General features: G+C 45.9%; 2 protein-coding genes and 1 long non-coding RNA gene across 3 annotated transcripts in view; 2 read left to right on the plus strand and 1 right to left on the minus strand.

Moving 5' to 3' along the window:
- The window catches only part of LIN9 (lin-9 DREAM MuvB core complex component), a 38,671-nt gene extending 35,628 nt beyond the window's left edge, over positions 1 to 3,043 (plus strand). The window contains exons 13-15 of the mRNA XM_038133245.1: positions 15 to 197; positions 304 to 401; positions 1,669 to 3,043. Of these exons, the coding sequence (XP_037989173.1) occupies positions 15 to 197; positions 304 to 401; positions 1,669 to 1,774 (387 nt within the window). The 3' untranslated portion in view covers positions 1,775 to 3,043. The remainder of the gene's footprint in view (positions 1 to 14; positions 198 to 303; positions 402 to 1,668) is intronic.
- Positions 3,044 to 4,649: 1,606 nt separating this feature from the next.
- MIXL1 (Mix paired-like homeobox) lies at positions 4,650 to 6,692 on the minus strand. Its single transcript, XM_038133854.1, has 2 exons — positions 5,782 to 6,692; positions 4,650 to 5,702 (listed from the first exon to the last, which is right to left on the minus strand). Exons 1-2 carry the CDS (start codon positions 6,067 to 6,069, stop codon positions 5,286 to 5,288), a joined length of 705 nt encoding a protein of 234 aa, XP_037989782.1. The 5' UTR covers positions 6,070 to 6,692; the 3' UTR covers positions 4,650 to 5,285.
- LOC119699853 lies at positions 5,574 to 19,965 on the plus strand. The gene is made up of 5 exons (XR_005256568.1): positions 5,574 to 5,832; positions 6,688 to 6,882; positions 9,271 to 9,642; positions 13,301 to 13,574; positions 14,659 to 19,965. It is a non-coding gene; the product is annotated as an uncharacterized LOC119699853 (long non-coding RNA).
- The last annotated feature ends 727 nt before the right edge of the window (positions 19,966 to 20,692 follow it).

The raw sequence follows: 20,692 nt of genomic DNA on the forward strand, positions 1-20,692 counted from the left end.
CTTCCTATCTGCAGCTTGCTCCTGACCAGGGCCTGCAGCCCGCTGACCAGCCCACGGATCTGAGGCGCAGGTGTGAAGAGGAGGCTCAGGAGGTCGTCAGACAAGCAAATACCTCGTCAACAGGACAGCTCTGTGTGGAGAGTGAAAATTTAACTGATCTTATCTCTAGGCTTACTGCAATATTACTGCAAATTAAGGTAAAAAATTTGCACAAAATTGCTTCTCCTGTACAATACCTAGTGTTAAAGCTGTGCCAGTTTTTGTGCTGAACTGTAAGAACATTTTTGTTTTCTTCTTCCACAGTGTCTAGCAGAAGGAGGTGATCTGAATTCCTTTGAATTTAAATCACTAACAGATTCATTAAATGACATTAAGAATTCAATAGACTCCTCAAATATCAGGTATTACTTTTTGAATATTTAATTCTTAATTACACGCTTTGTGATAGTTCTTACTGTATTTTAGAGGTGAGCATTGGTTATAATTAAGGAGTTTAATCTGGTAGCTTCTGCTTATAGGAAGAGTCCCATCTTAAAGTGATTGTGAAATGAGCAGTTTTCTGTTTGAACCTCAGTGAAGTAACATGTTAAAAAAAAAAGTTTAAAAGTGCTAAATTGATACAGCAACAACTAGACTTTCTTGTTCTTTAGTAATTTATGACAACTAAACACTTATTTTAGAACATTGTCAGATTTTGAAATCTCACTAGCAATACAAATGTTTTAAACCAGAGAACAGTACAATTTCAGTATTCTTTTAGCATACTCAGCCTCTTGACTGTAGCTATGAAAAGGTGGCATATGAGACAATTAGAGGTTCTGAGCAGCTTCCATTGGCAAGATTTTAAGCCAAGAAACAGAAGAGCAGCCATATTGTGCCAGATCAAAGGCCAGTCTAGTCTGGATGGGCCATTTTTCAACAGTTGTCATGAGCAGCTGCCTGAGGAGGCATCATAAAAATAGCAAGAATGTGGTAGCAGGAGAGTAGTGATACTTGTCTGGAGTACCCTGCAGCCTCCAGCAATTTGTGACAAGCATTTTATGCTTCTAAATTATGTCATTTAGAAAATAAATGCTAAGTGGTGTTTTTTTTTTTTATCTTTACTACTTGTATTGCTACATAATAATGGAAGGCTGTACACATGAATTTTTATATTTTTTTCCGAAAGATACTAGGGTGGCCTTTTGATTTCAATATAGTTAGAGAAATGCTGTTTTATAGCAATTTTTATTAGGAATAACAAAACCAAACTTCAAACATTAGTGAAACTTTTTTATAATCAACCCTGCAAATTGCACATTGGAATTGATTCAAGTAAAGGTTGATGTACCCAGCAAAGAAAGTGATGATGTTTCCATTTCCATGGTACCTATTTTGGCCATTTTAGCATCTCTTCATAATATTTTAATTTCACTAACTCTGGTCATGTTAAAACCTTACTTTAAGGGTTTAAGTCAGTGACTCTTGATTTCTGGCAGCTGTTTGTGCAATTTGTGCTTTCCCATATTTCTCTGACAAGTTGTATTTGTATGTACTGCTCTCTGATTCATCTGAATTTTTATACTGGCTAGGCTCATATCTTGATTTTTCACTGTAGGGATATTCAGACATAACTCTTACATATAGGGCTCAACATTTCTTACTTTCTTTCTTTTTTTCTTCCCACAGTTGTTTTCAGAATAACGTTGAGATCCATGTTGCACATATTCAGAGTGGTCTGAGCCAGATGGGAAACTTACATGCTTTTGCAGCCAATAACACCAACAGAGACTGAAAACTTCCTTTCAAGTGTACAGCAAGTAGTTCTGGAAAATCTTCCTCCTTTCTATAGGCTTCACCAAATACCCTAACTGCCAGAAGATAAGGGAAGAGAAAACCTCTCAGAAAGGACCCTTTTAAATATATTATATCTGCTTCTTAAGGAAACCAGCATTACTGGCCGGCGTTACGTTAGATTTCTCCATTTGTTATTCACATGCAGTAGTTTTGCTAACTGGTAATCTCTTAGTAATTGCATTGGTTATAGTAAACTTGAAAGCATACTTTCATAGAATTTGAACTTGGTTTTTAAAAGTTCAGATGAATTCTGCGCACCTCTTGCTGTTGGATCTCCTGGTATGTTAGAAGTGCTGAAGAGGAAATGGCTCGAGTTAGTAGCCACATGGCAGGTCTTTGTTGTGTAAAGCTACACCTCTGTGGAACTCTTCAGAGCTGCCAGGTCAACCCTTGGGAAGCCCTGAGCTAAGGAAGCAGCAGCGGGATACAGCCAGCAAACATAAGCTGTAAACTGGAGGATGTTGGGCAGGTCTATCGATCAGTCAATGTCTTGTTGGAACTCTTAATTTATCATAACTTATAGAAGGAGTCTAATGAAGGAATATAAAAATGTAACTGTTAACTTTCCAGAAAGAGATTGGTTATGGCTTTTTTCCCTGCACACGGGACAAAAGAAGTGTTTTAGGTGGTATTTTATATAAGTGACTGGTTAAACTTACTGTTTTTCCAAATTCTTGTTTGTTTTGCACAAGTTTTAAATTAGATTACTGGTTATTCAACAATACCCACCATATATAAATATGAAGATTTTTATAATTAAAGATAACCAGTGAGGTAAACTGCAAAAATAAGAAGTGATAGCCTGCCTATACCTTTTGGAATGTTAATCTTGTAAAAAGTGTGTATTGGTTTGTTTAAATAGTCTTGTAAAGCTTCTGTGTAATGAATTGTTTCCAGATATGGATTTTCAGAGATAGCTGTAGAGATGTTTTTGATTCTTTTAGATGCCTCATTAAATAAGGTCTTTTATATGTTAATGTATAAAGAATATGTAAACAGGATTATTTTCAATTTTAAAATTTTGTATAGTTTAAAGATGCTTCTGTATTCTGTGTTGGTATTGTGCCACTGCAAAACTTTAGTGCAGAGTTTATATTTAGCTAAATTTGTTCTGTTAATTAAGAGAAATGCATAAATCTTTTATTCTCAATGAAATTTGTAACTGAATAAATTGACCTATGAGAGTTGATATATTTCACAAAAATGCAAAAATTTTTTGCAGATGGTCTCAGGTCATTTTTTTAAGAGAACCTAATTGCTGAAAATGAAATGTTATGAGGATGAGGTGAGTAGCTGTTTTAAAAGGTATTTAAAAATTTACAAGGGATACTATAAAATAATGATAAAGAGTAATTTCGCTGAGTGTTTAGTCAGGCAGGAAGGAATCTGCTCTACAGCTAACTCAGGAAGAAGGAACCATCCCTGGCACCCTGAAACTCAGGTGCCTGCTGCTCCCTCTGCTCTGATCCCATCCTGCTGGTGGGACTCCAGCTCAGCATGTGCACTGACTGCTTTTGAGGAGCAGGACTTGCCAGCAGGAAGCACCAGGAGGGTAATTGGGCCCTGTTGATAACGAACATCCCAAACTGAGGGGGAGACAAGTTGTAGACACTAGTAGATACCAGAGGATTTGGGAACCTGCTTTTCATGACAACCCTTTATCCTACTGGACACAGAATACACTACAATAACCACCACACCCCAGTCTCAACTCTGATTCCTTAGGTGTGATGGGTTTTACATGTGGATACTTAAATGTGCTCTCCAGCATGTTTTCTGTTGCTACAGGTTTTTTTTTAATTATTGGAGGATAGTATATCATAGAAAGATCTGTCCTTTGTGATTAGCCATTTACTTTCACGTGTCATTTGTCCCACTCATGTAAGCAATGTGAATATACACATCTTTTCTTTGCAAGGCTGCATTTCTCCTTGCTTACTGATACGTTGGGTCAGAGTTAATGTTGAATCTTGGTGACAGTAACAAATCCAACTGCTTTTGCTGAGTGTGCCTCAAGCATAGCAGGAGTCTCAAGAGCTCACCCTACCTGAATCTGCAGGAGCAAAAGAAGTTACTTTGATTTATTATAATCAGTAAACTTGAATTCACCCTGAGCCCCCAAGAAACCGTGGTCTCATTTTGTTTCTCTTCCTGCGAGTGCTTCTCTCCTGGGGTTTGCCTGATCCTCGGCATAGCACCCAAGTCCACTTGGCACAGATGGTGTCTGAGGTAGGTTGGTTGGTTTTTGGTTCATGTTTTTTTCAAGGATCGCTCTGGGGTTTTTTTGATGGAGGGTACTAATCAGCAAGCCTGTCATGCCACTTCACCTTGCAGTCCAAGCTGCATTCAGCTGTCGCAGATCTCACAAGCACAGGTATGTTACGGGGTGGCTCTGAGGGATTTTGTGCACTGGTAACCTTATTCTGTGGGGCATGATGCCTGATATTTCTGCAAAGGTCCTTTTTCCTGTGTTTCTGGCATTTGGCTGCTTTTCCATAACTTAAACTTGCTCTGCTAGGCCCTGAAGCAGGAAGAATTGGCCTTGTGCTCAAAATATGTACAGAGTAATGTATCCTTTCTCAATAAATTGAATTAGAGGAGAGACTTTTGTTGTTACTGGTTTTGCCATTCCGCCCACAATCATGTGAACAGCTTCTGAGTAGTCCCTGCCTACAGCTAAAGCACCCTTACAGTGTCCACAAAATACTCCCTTTTCTCTTAATTTAACATTATTCTTGGCTTAAGACTGGAGGCTTTTGTCCGAGCACCTGAGATTTGGGGGTTTGTATTACTTAGGCCTGACATTTCCATTTTCATTTAGGAATGGGGGTGTTTGTTTAGGGCAGATTTAAGACAAATACTGAGAAAGTTTAAGGCAGTTTCCTTAACCTGTCCTTCGGGCCCCTTAGGTCTCTTATCAACATCTGAACTGCAGCCGTAGCTTTCCAGGACCTGGGAGGAGAACCTGCAGCTGGGATATCTATCACTACTCTACCCCACCATCAGCCAAGGTAAGAAACCTTGCCCGTGCTCCAGGTACACACACAAGCAGATCAAAAACATAAACCTTTATTTTGTTTCCTTGGTCAAAAAACCCCGACAGACCATCACTCTTTTTTAAGACCAGCCCCCACCCCCAAAACACAGTGGATTTGGGTTAGCTTTTTCTTGGCTAAAGAAGGTTAAATAGATACACTAAACATGATACAAAAAAAAGCTTTAAATACAGTGTAAAAAGATGCCCTCAGCTGATGGAGCCGACCCGTATCTTTCTTAAATAAATAGGTACAATCGGTCACTACCGGATAAAGTGCAACACAGTGGCAGAGCAGCAGTGAGGTAGCGCGGTGTGTGACTGCTCCCCGCCCGAGCAGCGCACCGCGGGCCGGGCTCCGGCGGCAGGGCTTCACCCCGTGCCCCGCCCGGGCCGCGTCCCGCCGCGGCGGCGCTCAGAGGGCGCGGAAGGCGCCGAGCGCGTTCTCCTCCCACTCCGAGCCCGACTCCGAGTAGCCGCTGGTGTCCTCGGCGTCCGACACGGGCGAGTACTGCCCGCAGAAGCCGCGGGCCGGCGGGAAGGGGCCGGCGGCGCTCCCCGCGAACGGGCCGGGCTCGGCCCCGCCGGGCTGCCCGTGCGGGAAGCCCTCGAAGCCGGGGCCGGGGGGGAAGCCGGCGGCCGGCGGCCACGCGTAGGGGGCCGAGCCGCTCTCCGTCCGGGCCACCGCGGAGAGGGCGCAGCGGGGCCGCTCCGGGGCGCGCAGGGCGGCGAAGCGGGGCGGCCGCGGGCAGCCCGGCGGCGGCGCGGCGGGGCCGGGGCGGGGCGGGCCCCGCTGGCGGCGGGACTTGGCGCGGCGGTTCTGGAACCACACCTGGGGAGAGAGGGCGGCGGTGAGCGCGGCGGGGCGGCCCCGGCGCGGCGGCGGGCGCGGCACGGCCGGCGCCCCTCACCTGGATGCGGGACTCGGGGATCTGCGTGGCGTCGGCCAGTTTCTCCCGCAGGTAGATGTCCGGGTACATGGTGTCCTGGAAAACCAGCTCCAGCGTCTCCAGCTGCGCCGCCGTGAAGCTCGTCCGCTTCCGACGCTGCGAGGCCGCCGGCGCCCCCTCCGACGGCTCCGCCGGGGGAAGCGCCCTGAGGGCGGGCGAGGCCGGGCCGGGCCCGCCGCCCCCCGCCCACCTGCCCGCGGGGAAGGCGGGCGGCTCCGCCGGGGGCTCCCCGAAGCGCAGCGCGGCCATGGCAGCGGCGAGGAGGGGGCCCGGACGGCCAGCCGCGCTTTATAGCCGGGGAGGGGGCTCGGCAGGGGCGGGGGTTCGAGGGGGCGGCACGGCCCCGCGGGAAGGCGAGCTCCGGGCACCCCGCCGGGCCCCGCGCCCCAGGCTGCCGGCGGGGTGCCCGGCTGGGGCGGCCCCCGCCTCGCCCAGCCCAGAGGAGTCAGTGATGCCCCATGCGTGCCTGACGGGGCTGGGTGATGGTGGCAGCCCTCGACTCCCCGGCCGAAAGATAGACAGCAGGAGGGAGAAGGGAGCGGGCTTTGCATCCGCACGCAAAACAACTGGGTGTTGGGAGTTTGGCAACTCGGAGAGGACCGGAGCAGCGGCTGGGTTATTTCTAATACAATGTCTAGGCTGGCCGGGTTATGGAGTTCACTCCCTCCAGCTATTGGTGTGGAGGTAGATGCTCCCGAGCAGCTGACTGCTTTGGCAAGTAACGGATCGTGCATGGTGTGAGACATAAAACAAACAGAAGTTATCTCTTCCCGTGGTCGCGGCTGCTCCACTTCCAGCGCTTTGCTGCCAGCTGTGCAGGAGGTGTACAGCTTGCTGCTGCTGCAAAAACATCTCTTTCTTTTTAAGATGCAAGTTAAATGCACCCGGAGAGCCAGGGCAGAGGCAAACATTGGTGTCATCACCTTTTCCACCACTTGCTAATGCCTTCACACATCACACTGGCGCGTCCCGTGTGCTTCTGCCAAAACTGATTCCCAGACGGAGAGGTCTTGTGCTGAAACGCTGCCTGCACACCCCGACAACATCAAGGCACTTAAAATGGTTTGTCCTCATATTACTTTTTACAACTGTCTCCCAAGAAAAATTACTTTGTACAGAAAATCATGTTAAAATTGTTAAAAGCTGTTTTTAGAAGTTTTGCTCCTAAAACATTTGTACCTTTGTGCCTTTACATGCGCAGCAGTCCAGGTGCTTTCATGACTGAAGTTTCGAGGGTTTGCTCCCAAAATCATGGGCTGTAGCCTGCAGACAGCAGTCAGACCCATGAGACTTGAACAATGTTCTCAATTAGCAGTGTAACGAGAGGGCAAGGTGGTGAGAAAGGGCACAGGTGAGTAGTGATCCAGAAAGCACAGACAGCATCATTATTTAAGGTTTTTAGTGAAACACTCACTGAATCACTCTGCAGATTGCATGCAGATTTAGAAGATGCCGCAGGTGGCAGCACAAGAGAATTATTCCAGATTATGTTTACATGAGGAATGTTTTATTGTATTTTACATCAAATATAATATTCCATAAAACATAGCGGAGGTTTATTTTCTGAATGAATTATGAATTAAAATTTATTTTCTGCTTGGAATTATGCCATTATAAGGATATAGTTTCTAGAATTTGGTTAAGGTTGATGAAGGCTGCCAGACAGAGAGCGCAGGTTTTTGAGGAAATGTGTTTTTTCACACACATACATGTGTTTTTCTTTCAGCAGCAGCCCAGGCTTAAGGAGCTGCTGGCACCACAGGCCCCCCACTGTTCACCCCTGTCCTGATGCCTTCCCTTTAGCTGAGCATGTGTCAGTCCACACAGTGTGCTCAGGGCATTAACCCAAGTTACATTAACTGTACAGTAACAACAGTTGGGGTTTGTGGGTTGGGTTTTTTCAGTCCAGATCTGGGATTCCTATGAGTTATCAATACCCCCAGGATGGCTGTACAAGTGAGAGAGCACTGTCAGATGGAGCAGGAGGGAAATGAGGGGATCCCATCTGGGGTGCTTCTAGGACTGCCCCACCTGGATCTGATTCTGAGCTAGCAGAGAGCAAAACTGAGACAGACTGCCCAGGAGCATGGTGCTTTTCAGTGTCAGACTTCCCATTAAGACAACTGTCAATGTATATTGAACAGATACTCAGGAAAGAGTGAGTACTGGGAGCTAATAGACCTGTTCCCAACTCATAAATCTGGAAATGGGCTGACTCTTTGATCTCTGACTGCTGTGACATCCTTCAGAGCAAAAGCCTCCTCGGTTGCCCTGCCCTTTATGGTTCCAGAGGTGTTCCAACAGCTGTCTTGTGACAGCAGCTGACACGCTTCCCTCGGGAGAGGAAAAGAACAGTGAGGCTTCTCAGGCCTGAAAACTTTCATCGGGAGACACAGATGTAACACTTATAGACTTTTTTAAAATCTACATTGTTACAATGAAAGCAAAAAAACTTCCACACCCTACATTTTGTGGCATTCCATGGATGCAGTGCGACCCGTGGCTGTGCCCCGTGGAATAGGAAACCCTGTGGGAGTGAATTGTGGCCAAAACCCTTGGTGCAGCCCAGGATTGCACACACAGGCCCCTGGCTGTGGGGTTCCCACTCACACTCTTCATTACCTGGCTGCAGACAATTGTATTTCCTAGCAGACATCCCTGTGAGTGGATGGGACTGCTCTGAGCAGGTCAGGCTGGGCTGCCTGTCCGCAGGTGCTGACTTCTGTTCACTTCTAGTCTGCCTCAGTTTCCCTGTCTGGGCTGGCTGGCTATTACCAGCATATTCATATATCCTGGTGATGAGTTCTTTTCTGCTTAGCAGTGGTATGTGCTTTTGCAAAAGCAAAGCAATTCTGGAGCAAGACCAGAGCCCAGGAATAATATTTTCCCTTTCCGATTGCTCAGAGCATCACACACTAATTTTGTCCCTGGGATCCTCGTGGTCCCCCTTCTATATTGGCTTGGTTTGAAACAGATCTAAGATTAAATAAAAGCAAAGGGGGACAGTACTGATTGTAAAGGAGTGTGCTGTTAGGTGGACATCAGAATTGGAGGTTTCTGCCTCCTCCCAGGCAAGCAGGATGACATGAAAGACAGCTCCTTGCTTCCTTCTGGCAGTTCTCTCCCCTCCCAATGCTGGCATGCTTCTCCACAGCTCCCACAGAGAATCATCCCACTGATGTCCTAAAAGCTGTGCCTGTGGGGTAGTGCAGTGTGCCTCCTGCAGCAAGGAAAAAGCGCTGTGTCTGCATTCAGTGGAGTTTCCTTTCCCTGACGAGTAGTTTTCCATCTTGCTGTACCCCTTGTAGTCTGACAAAGAAGTTTCTGATGCCTTGCGGGTGCCAGCATCTGCATGGAGTCATACCCAGGTAAGGGCTGGAAGCATTTAGAAGACATTCAGTTTTGTCCCTTCCTGTTTTGCTGACTTGCTTTTATTTGTGTCCCACCAAGGCAAAAAAAGGGGATTTGATGTCTTCCCTCAAGAAGCAGAAGCTGTGACGGAAGTCCAGAAGTGGCTTGCTTTTTGAAATTAAGATGGCAAAAACTGAGAGAGCTGTCTCTAAGGGAAAAGCAGACTGCCCTGTGTTGATATGAAAAATTACAGGCCGCTTCAGAAGCTGTTTCCATTGATCTTCACTCTGTTCGTCAGGAGAGAAACTTCTCGTGCTTTTGTCTGTGCTGGGAGTGTCTCAGCACTGAGGCTTCTGTGCCAAGAGGACTCACAATACAAAATCTGCCTGTACCTGCAATAAAACAGATTTAAGCTTCATTTGGAGAACATGCTCTCACATCACTGCTGCCAGCTCTGAGCATCCAGCAAGGGTAAGACAGGCTGTGAAACACCAAGGTTGTGGAGAAGCAGGGGGAGATAGGCCCTGTGGTGAGTTTTCCAGCTAGCTGGCTCTTCAGCCTTTTGCATGTCAAGCTGGGGAGGTTCTCTCAGGCTCTTGGGGCTACAAAGTCATCTTTTAAATGTGCAGTTTAAGATCCTGCTTTATGTGACTTGAGGAACTGGAGCTTGGGAAGCATCCCAGAATGCAGTGTGACATGCAGTCGTGGCTTTGCTGACAAGACAACACACCCCTTTAAATAACTAACTTCAGTTAGTTATTTAGCTGCAGTTCTGCAGCTCAGTCCTGCAGGGAATGGGACACCTGGGGTTTTGCCATGCAGTGATTTGTAACCAGCTGTGCAGCCTTGGCTGTGTTCAAACTCCTCTGACTTGTCAGTTGTCACATCACCCTGTTCCTTCTAGGACTCTGCAGGGACGCAGTTTGTGCACAGTCTTTTGTCATTCCAGCAAGGTTTATTGGTTTTTTCTTTTCGGTGGCTGTCTTCAACATGAACTCTCTGGTCACTAAACCCAAGACAGGTGTTTAGAAGTGAAGATTTAGCAGTCTCTTGTCAACCTGAGTAAATTCGCAAAGATTTGGTACCTTGGAGATCTCAATTTCTACATCAGTTTTAATGAAGTTGGCCAAAAAGTTCAAATCTTATCACAGAATCATAGAAAAGTTTGGGTTGGAAAGGACCTTAAAGATCATCTAGTTACAACCCCACAGCCATGAGCAGGGACACCTTCCACCAGACCAGGTTGATCAGAGCCCCATCCAACCTGGCCTTGAGCACTTCCAGGATGGGGCATCCACAATTTCTCTGAGGAACCTGTTCCAGTGTCTCACTACCCTCACAGTGAAGAATTTCTTCCTAATACTTAATCTAAACCTACTCTCAGTTTGAAGCCATTCACCTTTGTCCTGTCATGGCATGCCCTTGCAAAAAAGTTCCTCTCCATGTATTAGGAGACTGACCAAAACAAAAGGACAATGGTCACACAAACCTGATTTCATTAATTTAAAGAAAGTTTAAGAAAAAAGAAAACCACATTTTTGCTGTTAAGACTTAAGTTTAAGCTATCCCTGGATGGCTTGTCCCTGAGGAAGCAATCCCTGGATAATTATCTTACAAATTAAATTAATTGTAGTCCAGACACATTTTTATGGTTGCATAGATAACTACATTTGCTCCAGAGTTTCTGCTGGCAGGAAAATACCATATAATTTCCAGCTTCTCTAGCAGGGCCCTCATAGCAAAAATTGTTAATGCATACTAGGCTTAGGTTTTGAGGTTTTTTTCATTCTGCCTAAGAGGAAATCTTTATATGAATACTTAATTTCCCTTTGAGTGCTTCTAGTCATTGTGACAAAGCTCTTTACAACCTCAAAATGCTTTTAGAGGTTTATCAGGTCTTTCCAATGTAAAGACACAAGATCTATATATTGAGGCCCCTCCAGGCTTTTAGGTAGAGTTCTGAGATCTTACAATGATGTCATGTTTTTAATTTAGAGTTGTCATTTTTTTCTAGTCCTCACGGCTTTAACGGGGAACGGCTTCAGCAGGGCGGGCTGTGTATAGTCCTCACTCTGGCATGGTTTGCAGATGCCTTGAAATACATTCTTGAAAGGCCTAAGCTGCTTGTCCATTGTGGATGTTCAGCTGTGTCCCCTCCTTGCCAGAGTCCTCTACAGGGTAGAGGGGGCTTGCCTTGCTGCTCAGCCCAGGGAGTGTGTTCAGCTCCAGCTGGGACACACAGTGAGGGGGATACAGCCGGTGTCTCACTGCCAGGTCAGAAATGGGACTTGGCCATGCTCCAGGCTGTCCCAGTGGGTGTCCAGGTGCCTGAGCACTGGGGAGTGAAAGGGAGATGGTGCTGTCACAGTGTCCTGAGTGTGACCTTGACCAAGGGGCTGGGCTGAACCCCTTTCAGCACTTTAAGGTGCATTGGGCACATCTCCAGTGCAATGGAGCCCGTGGCATTGGAGAACCAGAACGATGTCAGAGCCTGGTGATAGCAATCCCCAGCACAGGTTATTTCAGATCACCAGGCTTGCCCAGCAGCTCTGTGCACAGACAGAGGGTCAAAATAAATGCAATGTGACAAGAGGTTATGTTCTCTCTGAAAGATGCCTGCCTTGCTTGGCTCAGACCTGACTACCTCTGTATATGCACAATCTATTTTCCTTTGAGCATCCAGCTGCTGTGTCCCCTTGGTTTAGGCCACGAGGAACTAATAGTATCTTGTGACTTTAGCCCTGTGCTTAGGAGGGGGATGTGACTTGGTGGGGTGAGCCATTTCCTGAGAGGTGTGAGACGGGACTTCAAGACCTGGTGGTGCCATTCGTGTATTCTGCTCCGGGGAGTTGATAAGAGCTTCAGACACACAGAGAGCCTTGAAGGAAGCGGTGGTGGAGGCGGGGAGGCGCAAAACCCAGCGAATGCATATGAAAAGATCAAGGGGCTGTATTTGCTAAATCCCAGCAGCAACAGATTTTGGGGCAAGATGCCCAGGTTCAGAAAGGACCCAGACACAGCAACAGGGCGAAAGCAGAGTATGTCTGATGGCTGGCAGCTGGCTCCCTACCATCGGAGGGAGAGGAAGATCCAGGATTTGGGAGTAGAAGGGAGATAAGAGCAAATGGTGGGGGTGGGAAGAGGGAAAGGGCAATAGGGAGGAAGCTACCTGGAGATAGGGGGGGCCTGGTTGAAAGAGCATGGGGTGTTTAGTGTTGAATTTAAATATACTTAAACCTCAGCTTAATTTTGGGTTTTGAGATACTCTGAGAGTGGCAGGGTGCATGTACCTGACCCTCACTGATGCTTCTGCAGTGAGGGGACAGTCCCACCAAGTTTGCTGTGGCAGCAAACCCTAGGCTTAAATAAAATCCTTGCTGCAATTTCTCTGTGTGCCTTCTCTGAATTTACATTTATATTTAAATTGTGAGAGAACCTAAAGCTTCTATTTAATAGAATTTACTGTATTGCTTTGCTTACTCGCATGCTCTGAACAAGGTCATACCCAACTCTTAGAGATATTTTCCTTAATGAAGATTTGCTGAAAACTGTTGGTGCAGGTGGTTGTGTACAAAATAACGGCGTTATCCAAACTCCCAAGAATGTTTAATTAATTTACTGTGAAAGCAAAGGAATATATTTGCAAATGAACAAAAAAAGAAAGAAGAAGATAGGAACAGAAGAGCTAAGGAAAAAGACAGGACCATGTTTTCCTCCTTTTCATTCAGCACCTACTTAGAAGAGGCAGCCTGGCAGGGTGCAGCCAGAATATACACACAGAGTAGGGCAGGCAGGGTGATGGATAGCAAAGAGGCCACATTCTCCTCTAACAGCACTGGATAACAGCATGAAAAACTCCAAACAGTCCCCTCTCTTCCCTTTTCAGGCTCCTTAGCCTTAGCCCGCAGTGTTAGAGCATTGTTTTCTACCTTTTCTTGGCAGGCTCTTAAACCCTTATCATAGTCCCCCGCATGTGGTAAGCTCTTCCTTCTACTCCAACTTAACAAATGAGTCACAAGACTCTCTGTTTCTGTCTTGCAGTGTTTGGTATCTGAGAGCATGAGCTGCTGAAATTAATGGATTTTTATGTAAATGTTTGTTTGTTTGTTTGTTTGTTTGTTTGTTACAGCTTGTGTCTCATGGTTATTGAGAAAAGGATCCAAATGTGAAGCAAGTTTTGCTCCAGTGGTTCAAAACCAGAAGACAATACACAGAACCAGAACTGTCCTGGTATGGTTGGATGCCTGTTACAACATGAACACAAACCCATGACATTTCTCTGCCCTTGGCTGCCCTGGTGCTATTAAAATCCACCCAGTTTTTCCTCTCTGAGTGGCAATGCCTGGAGAATCCTTCATCTGCCTTCCCTGTGCTTCCCTGCCGCTTCTCAGGCATGTGCCAAGGTCAGTGCTCTGGCTTTAGTCTAATCATTCATTCTAAATGTTTCCCGCCCTCTTTTCTGATCAGTTTTGGAGATGGGGGACTTTTAGTCTCATGTATCATAACATTTACAACAAAACCATTTTGGTTTTGCTCTTGCATTTCTTTCTGGGTGCTTTAATTTCAAAGGCTTTCAAGCCTCTGTAAAGTTTTGAAGATTTTCAGGTTTAACATGTGGATGGAACTTTGGAAGTTTCACCTGAGCTGGGGTTTTGCAGTTGATCATTGAATCAGCAGTACCACATGATCATAGCTGGGGAGTGCAGTGGTTACTATGCCATTTGATAAAGTCATTCTCTTCTGTGCATGAATTGACTCATATTTCTTTGCTATTTAAAGTCAAATTAAAGAGAAATGCCACGCAGCACACTCGGTAGGCATTATTTCCGTGGGTTATCCTGACTTGTGTAAGCCCATAGCACAGTTTTCTGGTGCCTGACTCACAGAGAAGCTCCACACATTTGCACAGATCAGTATCTCCATCCTCCTCCCCCACTCTCCTGTCCCCCTGCCTCAGCCATCCCAGATAAGTTGTCCAACAGAGTCCTGTGTGTTGGATCACTCCTCTGGCAAAGGCGCTCTCTGAGGCATGTCCCTGCTCCAGCCTGCACCACTGCCCCCTTGGGCTGCCCTGCTCGTTCTCTCACTCCCATTTTACATGACAGCTGTTTTTCTTCCCCTTTTATTCAAGCTCAACTCCTCTGCTTTAATTTCTGGCAGGGTTATTTTTCTATTTGACTTTGGCTCTGTTTGCCAAGGCCGCACCCTTGTCACCTCCTTATTCTGATCCTCTCCTTTGTTGACTAAAGGTCTTCCTCTCCTTCCTTTTATTGGTACTTTTATCTCTTTCTCCATTATCTTTTAGTCCCCTTGATTCTAACCCCTCTCTTTTGCATATGACCAAGCTTGTTTTAGATGTTACTGGGGGGGTTTAAGACTTTTCTCCTTGACAGCTTTCCTTCCCTGCCCCTGGAAGGCTCTCCGTGCTGCTGGACACATGGCAAAGAGTAAATGCATTTCTTACTTTTATTATTATTTTTATTGCAGATGGGACAACTGCAATCCAAGATGGAGAGTGACTCTGGGCTGGGGTGATCTCAGCAGATCTCTAATGCCATCTTAGCCACCCTCCACATCTTTACAACACCACGTTTTTCCTCTTTTGCAGTCACATCTTTGCAGCTGGGATACCTCTTACCTAAGGTGTTTGAGGTAAGAGAAGGTTTAAAGGAATTCTGAGAGTTTGCTGCATCTGAGTGATCAAAAAAGAGTGCAGCAGCGTCATACTTTAGGTTTCTATTTGCAGTTCCACTGCTGCTGGCCTCTTTTGTGACTCACTGGCAATGCCTGAAATATGGCTGTAGACAAAATATTTATGACAGTGGCTGGAAATTGCAAAGCTGAGCAGGATATCACATCTATCACAGCACTACCTGGGTGTTTTGCATCGTGTGTGTCTTGGTCAGTGTCAGCATAGCAGTGTTCATGGTTTTCTGGCATTTCAAAAACATTGTATTTCTCTCAAGTTTTGCCAGGCTAAGGGCAGAAGTGAGAAGATAATGAGTTTCCTTTGATTAATCTCACTTGGTTGAGCTCTCCTTCCTCTGTGTTTTGTATTTTTATCAACTACTACAGCAAGAGTCCTGGCATGTACAAAGCAGTTCAGGATAAATGGGGAACCTGCTGCCACTAAAAATCCTAACAGACCAAGGACTGATCCTACCTGCCCACAGAGCTTGATTTTGCATCTCTTCAGGCAAATGGTGATCTTTCCTCTGGCTGCATGGAGCAGACTCCTGCTTTAGGGACCCAAGAGCCACACAGGTGCCCAAGCAAGCAAACCCTCCCTGCATGTTGCACTCTTTCCTCATCTACTCGATCTGATTTCCTCTATTCCAAACAAGTCTCTGCATTTCAGATTTCCACAGCAGCAAGCTGCCACTAACAGTGTATGACCAAGGCTGGGCTGTCCAAACACACCCACCAAATGCCACTGTAACTTGCCTGTGACCCCATAGCTGAAGAGCAGGTGCATGGCACACTGGCCAAGACACACAGGGCTGTTCCTAGAAGATGCCTGTTCCAGAGCTGGATTGGTGCCTGCTTCCTGCTCTCCAGGCTTTATGTAATCCTGAAGCAGTGCAGCTTCACCAGGTTCCTTTGTCTAACCAAAGTGCAAAAGCTGTTTTCAGGTGGGAATTTTACTTAGGACTATGTAAAATGTGTAGGTACAAAGTGCTGCAAAAGACCAGGTCATTCATTCCAGGTCTGAGTGAATTCTTTCCCTGTCCACACTCCCCAGGGCCACTTCTCAAACTCTGGCCCATGTTTTCAGCAGCTGGAGAAACATCTACCACATCACACAAAAGTAAAGACTTATTCACTTTTTTTTTTTTTTCCCCACAACAAAAGGAGAGCCACTCCTGTGAAATCATCTCCAGACCCTGTGGGTCCAGGTTTCTGCTTTTCTCCATGCAGGCATGTAAAAATCATAAATTGTGAAAAAAGGGGTGATGAAGTGCTCTTTGGAGCACTTGCAAAATAGCCATGGTTTAGGTAATGGCTTTTTTTTTTTTCCTCTGGGTGGAGTTTGAGCCATTTGGGAGTTGATCATTGAACATTGATATGAACAGGAAGGGAAGCATAACATAAAGAGGACAGCAACAACCCTGAGGCTGGGAGACTTGTGTGGCTGCTGGTGTCATGTGCTGAAGCAGAAATTCCTTTGACATTTTGGAAGGGGAAGGCAGTGCTGGCCAGTCCTGGCTGCTGCGCTGGGTACGTGCTGATTCATGTGGCTCCGAGGATAATGCATTTTGCAGCAGAGAGGAGGCTTGTGTCTCTGCAGTTTCCAGGAGGAATTGTGCCATCACACCCCACAAACAGTAAACAGTGTCAAGTTGTGAAAGGGTTTGTGCCAGTAAGCCTCACCTGTGATGTTTTTGGCAGGCCATCTAACCAATACCCAGGGAAGGCTCACAGACTGGTGATGCACTGTCTCCTCGTATTTTGCAGTCTCTGCTGGTGATGGTAGGCTAGATATCCCTGGCTTGGCCCCCTAGAGGGACTTCTTGCCAGGATAGTCAGTCCCTGTAGGATGAAACAGAAGTCAGGCAAAGAGTAAGATATTGACATTTCCCCATGAGGTGATGTAGGATCCCAGAAACAACCACACCTGAAAACCAAACAGTCCTCAGTCACAGACTCAGAGAGGAGGTGCAGTGCATGTAAAGCTGTGAAAGTACCCCAGGAAACCCAGGCCATTCACATGGAGTATGTCCAGCTATAGAGCAGTAGAGATACTCAGACACACACAAGCACCATGTGGATTTAGACATTTTGGAGGCTAGACTTGAGTCCTGGATAAGCTTCAGCTTTGTTTCAACTAACTCAGCTTTGTTATTTTCTTAATAGTGAGTACAGTGCAGAGCTCTCTCCCAAAAGCTCTGGAAGCTGCTGGTCCAGTTCAGAAAGGGGGCTGGGTGTGTGATGCCCCTCTCCAATGATTTTTACTGCACAGTAGCTTTAGGCCAGGTTCCAGCAGCATCCTACTGGCACCAGTGATAACAGTGTAAAAGCATTTGGCCTCTTTTGGTTTGGACAGTCATCCATGAGGCACTAAGAGAGCTACCTACAGTGAGATATTACAGCTGTTGGTCATGCTCACCCGAGCCAGATTTGATTGCTGATCCTGAGAGGAGAGATTCCCCCCTGTCATTCTTCTCCAGAGGTTTCTGCAGTTCCTGGACAAAAATATTCAAGGGCATTTCTAATGGACACAGAAAAAACAAGCAAATGCATCCCCAGGGTTTTACTTCTGTACTGGTATTGCATTGCTTCCTGTGACCCTCTCTCCTCCCAGCAATGCCTAGATTTCAGGTTGCATAGGCTGGGTGGAATATATTTTAGAACAAGACTCTATTTAGCCGTGATGTCAACTGCAGCCAACTATAAAAAGCTCAGTAATGCTCTTTGAAAGTGTAACAGCTGCTGCTCTACACAGTCCCTGGTGTATCACAAGTCCGCCCTACTTCATGTTCACACAACCAAAATAAAATACAATAGCAATCATTAAATAGTTCAAGGCATTTGGGACATGATCTCCCCAGAAACCAAGAGGAATTCAAGGTTAGACAAACTGAGTAATTTTGCACGGTTTGTTAACAGAAAGGTAAGTTTACCTGGATTTGCAAAATTGACTTTTACCTCCCCATTGACTACCTGCTATCAGTGATCCCTACACAGTGACAAGAGAGCAGCAAACCTTCCTTTGGGCAGCTCTGCTGGGTGTTGTTCACACACACAAATTGAGCTCTTGCATGGGGTAAGTCCATCAATATGTTACCCAACATAAAAAACCCATTTTTGTCCTTAACTGGATTTGGTCATCTATATTAAAAAAAAATAAACACTGATCAGTGATCAAAATTTCCCATAAAAGCAGGAAAGGAAACAGTTGAATGAAATGTTATTTAGTCATCTAGATGAACAGACAGAAGTGAATGACTGTGGAATTGTGCTCACAGTACTGGAGAGGTGGTTTTGGCTGGGTCTCTGTTAAGGACAACCTTGAAATGCTGGATGTTGTAGTAAAGTTTGTTTTTTTGTTTTTTGGTTTGGTTTTTTTTTTCAAATAAACATTCGGGAGTGATCCCTGCATTTCACTCTGTGGACTTGCTTCTGTTGAGGACTTTGAAAAATCTTCCAGGCATATGTCTGCTTTACTAAAAAATGGGAAGTGTTGAGCGACCTGCCCACGATGATGTGAAAGTCAGTGAGTGGCAGAGCAAAAAGGTGAGCCTGGCTGTGCTTTCCCCCTTCCCTGTTGCTGCTGGCATTACCAGTGGCACATCCAATTCCATTTCCTGAAACCAACTGAGACAGCTCAAACGATATGAGCCCAGGAAGCAACAGCTGCATAAAAAAGAAGGAAAGTTGCAGAAGCAAATCTCACGAGTGCCCAGTTTGCTGTAGCGGTTGCTCGAAGTCCTGCTGGGCTGAGCTGTGCCTTGGCAGGGCCTGTAGTGAGGACCATCCTGCCTTGCAGAGCCTCCAGCTCCTTTCTGCATCCTTGGCAGGACTAAGCAGTGCAAAGTGGCTGCAATGTTGCAGGCAGGGTGGTTTGGTTTGTAGTGCAGATAGGCCTTTGTAGTGTGGGTGGGGAGCAGGCTGTTCCAAGGGACGTGCCAACTCCTGTGACACGGTTTGGAGCAGCGTGAGCTCACCGGTCTGCAGGAAACGGTCGGCTGCCAGACACAGCTGTTCCCAGAGGTGACAGGACAGTCAGGCAACGTGAGCAATGGTTTGGCACCAGCCAAAGCCATTGGGATGGAAACACGCACGCCATGGGACGGGCTTGGCGTGTCTCTGAGCGCTGGCTGCACCCAGTTCCCAACAAGGGATGTTTGATCCATGAGGGAATCAGAGGCACCCAGAAACGAAAGCAAGCAGAGCAGTCTCCAGGCAGACAAAAAGCTTGGGAGGGAGCCAGGGAGCAGCCCTGGTGCCTGTCCTTCCCTGACTCCCTGAGGGCTCTCTGGAAACCCCCTCGGCCTCCCCCACCTTTGCCAGGGCTCCTGGCTGTTCACAGTGTGAGCAGGAAAAGGAGGGGAGGTGGTTTCTTCTACCCACAGATACACATGCAAACACACAGAGTATGCTTGTTTAAATAAAGTGACGCTGAAGAAAGGTGACTTGTGTCAACACACAGAGACTCATTTACATGCTACAGTGTGTAGCAATATGGTGTCAGGTGAGAGCTGGCACATTTTTCATGTCCAGCCATGTACACATAATGGTATCACAGGGGGAGACCAGTTGCTGTGGAATTAAAGGTTGTGTTTTCTTTAACAGCACCTAGGAAACAGGATACTGGAAATCCTTGAACATTCAATAACTTCCCAGCCAGTACCTCTAACAGTCTGCAGATTATTTAAGATTTTACTATATCCCTTGACAACTAAGAGCTCAGTTCTTTAGATGTTGAGCAGCCTCCATTCTAAATAGGGACAGCTGAAACTTTTCACAAAGCTTTTCTCTACCTTTGTCTGAGGATTTGTGACAACCAAGTGGCTTCCACACTTCTAAAAGTGAGACTGGTAAATTGTTGGCCATGAGCCCATTTGATTAAAGAAGAGAAAAAACAGTCCTGCAATCCTAGATGGGTGACAAGATGAAACTGGCTGTCCCATACAACAGCCACGGAAACCTCGGGCTCCTGGTGTTCTGACTCCCTGGCTATGATTTTCCACGGTGACCAAGTGATTTATTTAATCCTTTCACTACTTCTTTGTAGTCTTGGATCTTTGAGGTGTCAGGAGGAATCATCAAACCAACTCCTGCAACACATTACAAGGGAACATCTTGTGCTGCATCACTGGGGAATAAAAAAAAACCTACTTCCTTTCAAAACACATGTTTTTCCCTGTAATATATTTTACAAGTTGAGGAAAACAAGCCCTTTCAAAAAACAAAATTAAATGAAAATTTGGACCCCTTTGCAATGAATGTGCTAAGATGTTCAAAGCTAACATCTTGTTTCTTTCACATGTGGTTATAACAATTTTTCTTCTTTGGATCTTCATGACTTTCCAGCCCTTCTAAAGGATTTTTCTCCTGTCTCTTAGATGACAGTTAGAAAGATTAAAATGGTTAGATATTTCATTGTGCATTAGGTTTCTTGCCTCTAAGTAAGCACTATTATCATCAAACCAGATAACATTGGATACTCTTACTTATTTCTGTGGGATTTGGGAGTCCTAATCAGGATCAGCCCCTTCCTGACACGACCACTTAAGCCAGGGGACTGGACTATTCTGTTAAAGTAATCAACAGTGAAATAATTAAGTTTTTGCACCCAAAATGTAGTGAGGTGGGTTGCAACAAGTAGCCACTGACCTGCAAGTGGCATTTCACACCTCAGTGATAAGGTTCAACCCTCAAAGATTGCTACTGCCCTCTTTTTGGATAGAGAGGATTAGCAAGAACCAGCTGTCTGTCATGGCTAACAGGCTTTGAGCACACTACCAGTGATGCCTGGGACTCCATCCAGCAAGGAATTTCCTTCCCCAGGTTTTGATCT

Source organism: Motacilla alba, chromosome 3 (assembly GCF_015832195.1).
Source record: "Motacilla alba alba isolate MOTALB_02 chromosome 3, Motacilla_alba_V1.0_pri, whole genome shotgun sequence".
NCBI lineage: Eukaryota > Metazoa > Chordata > Aves > Passeriformes > Motacillidae > Motacilla > Motacilla alba.

Coding starts and splice junctions, on each gene's coding strand:
- MIXL1 (XM_038133854.1), bottom strand. CDS start 6,069: ATGGCCGCGCTGCGCTTCGGGGAGCCCCCGGCGGAGCCGCCCGCCTTC. Junction 5,703..5,781: donor TCCCCGAGTCCCGCATCCAG/GTGAGGGGCGCC, acceptor CTCTCTCCCCAG/GTGTGGTTCCAGAACCGCCG.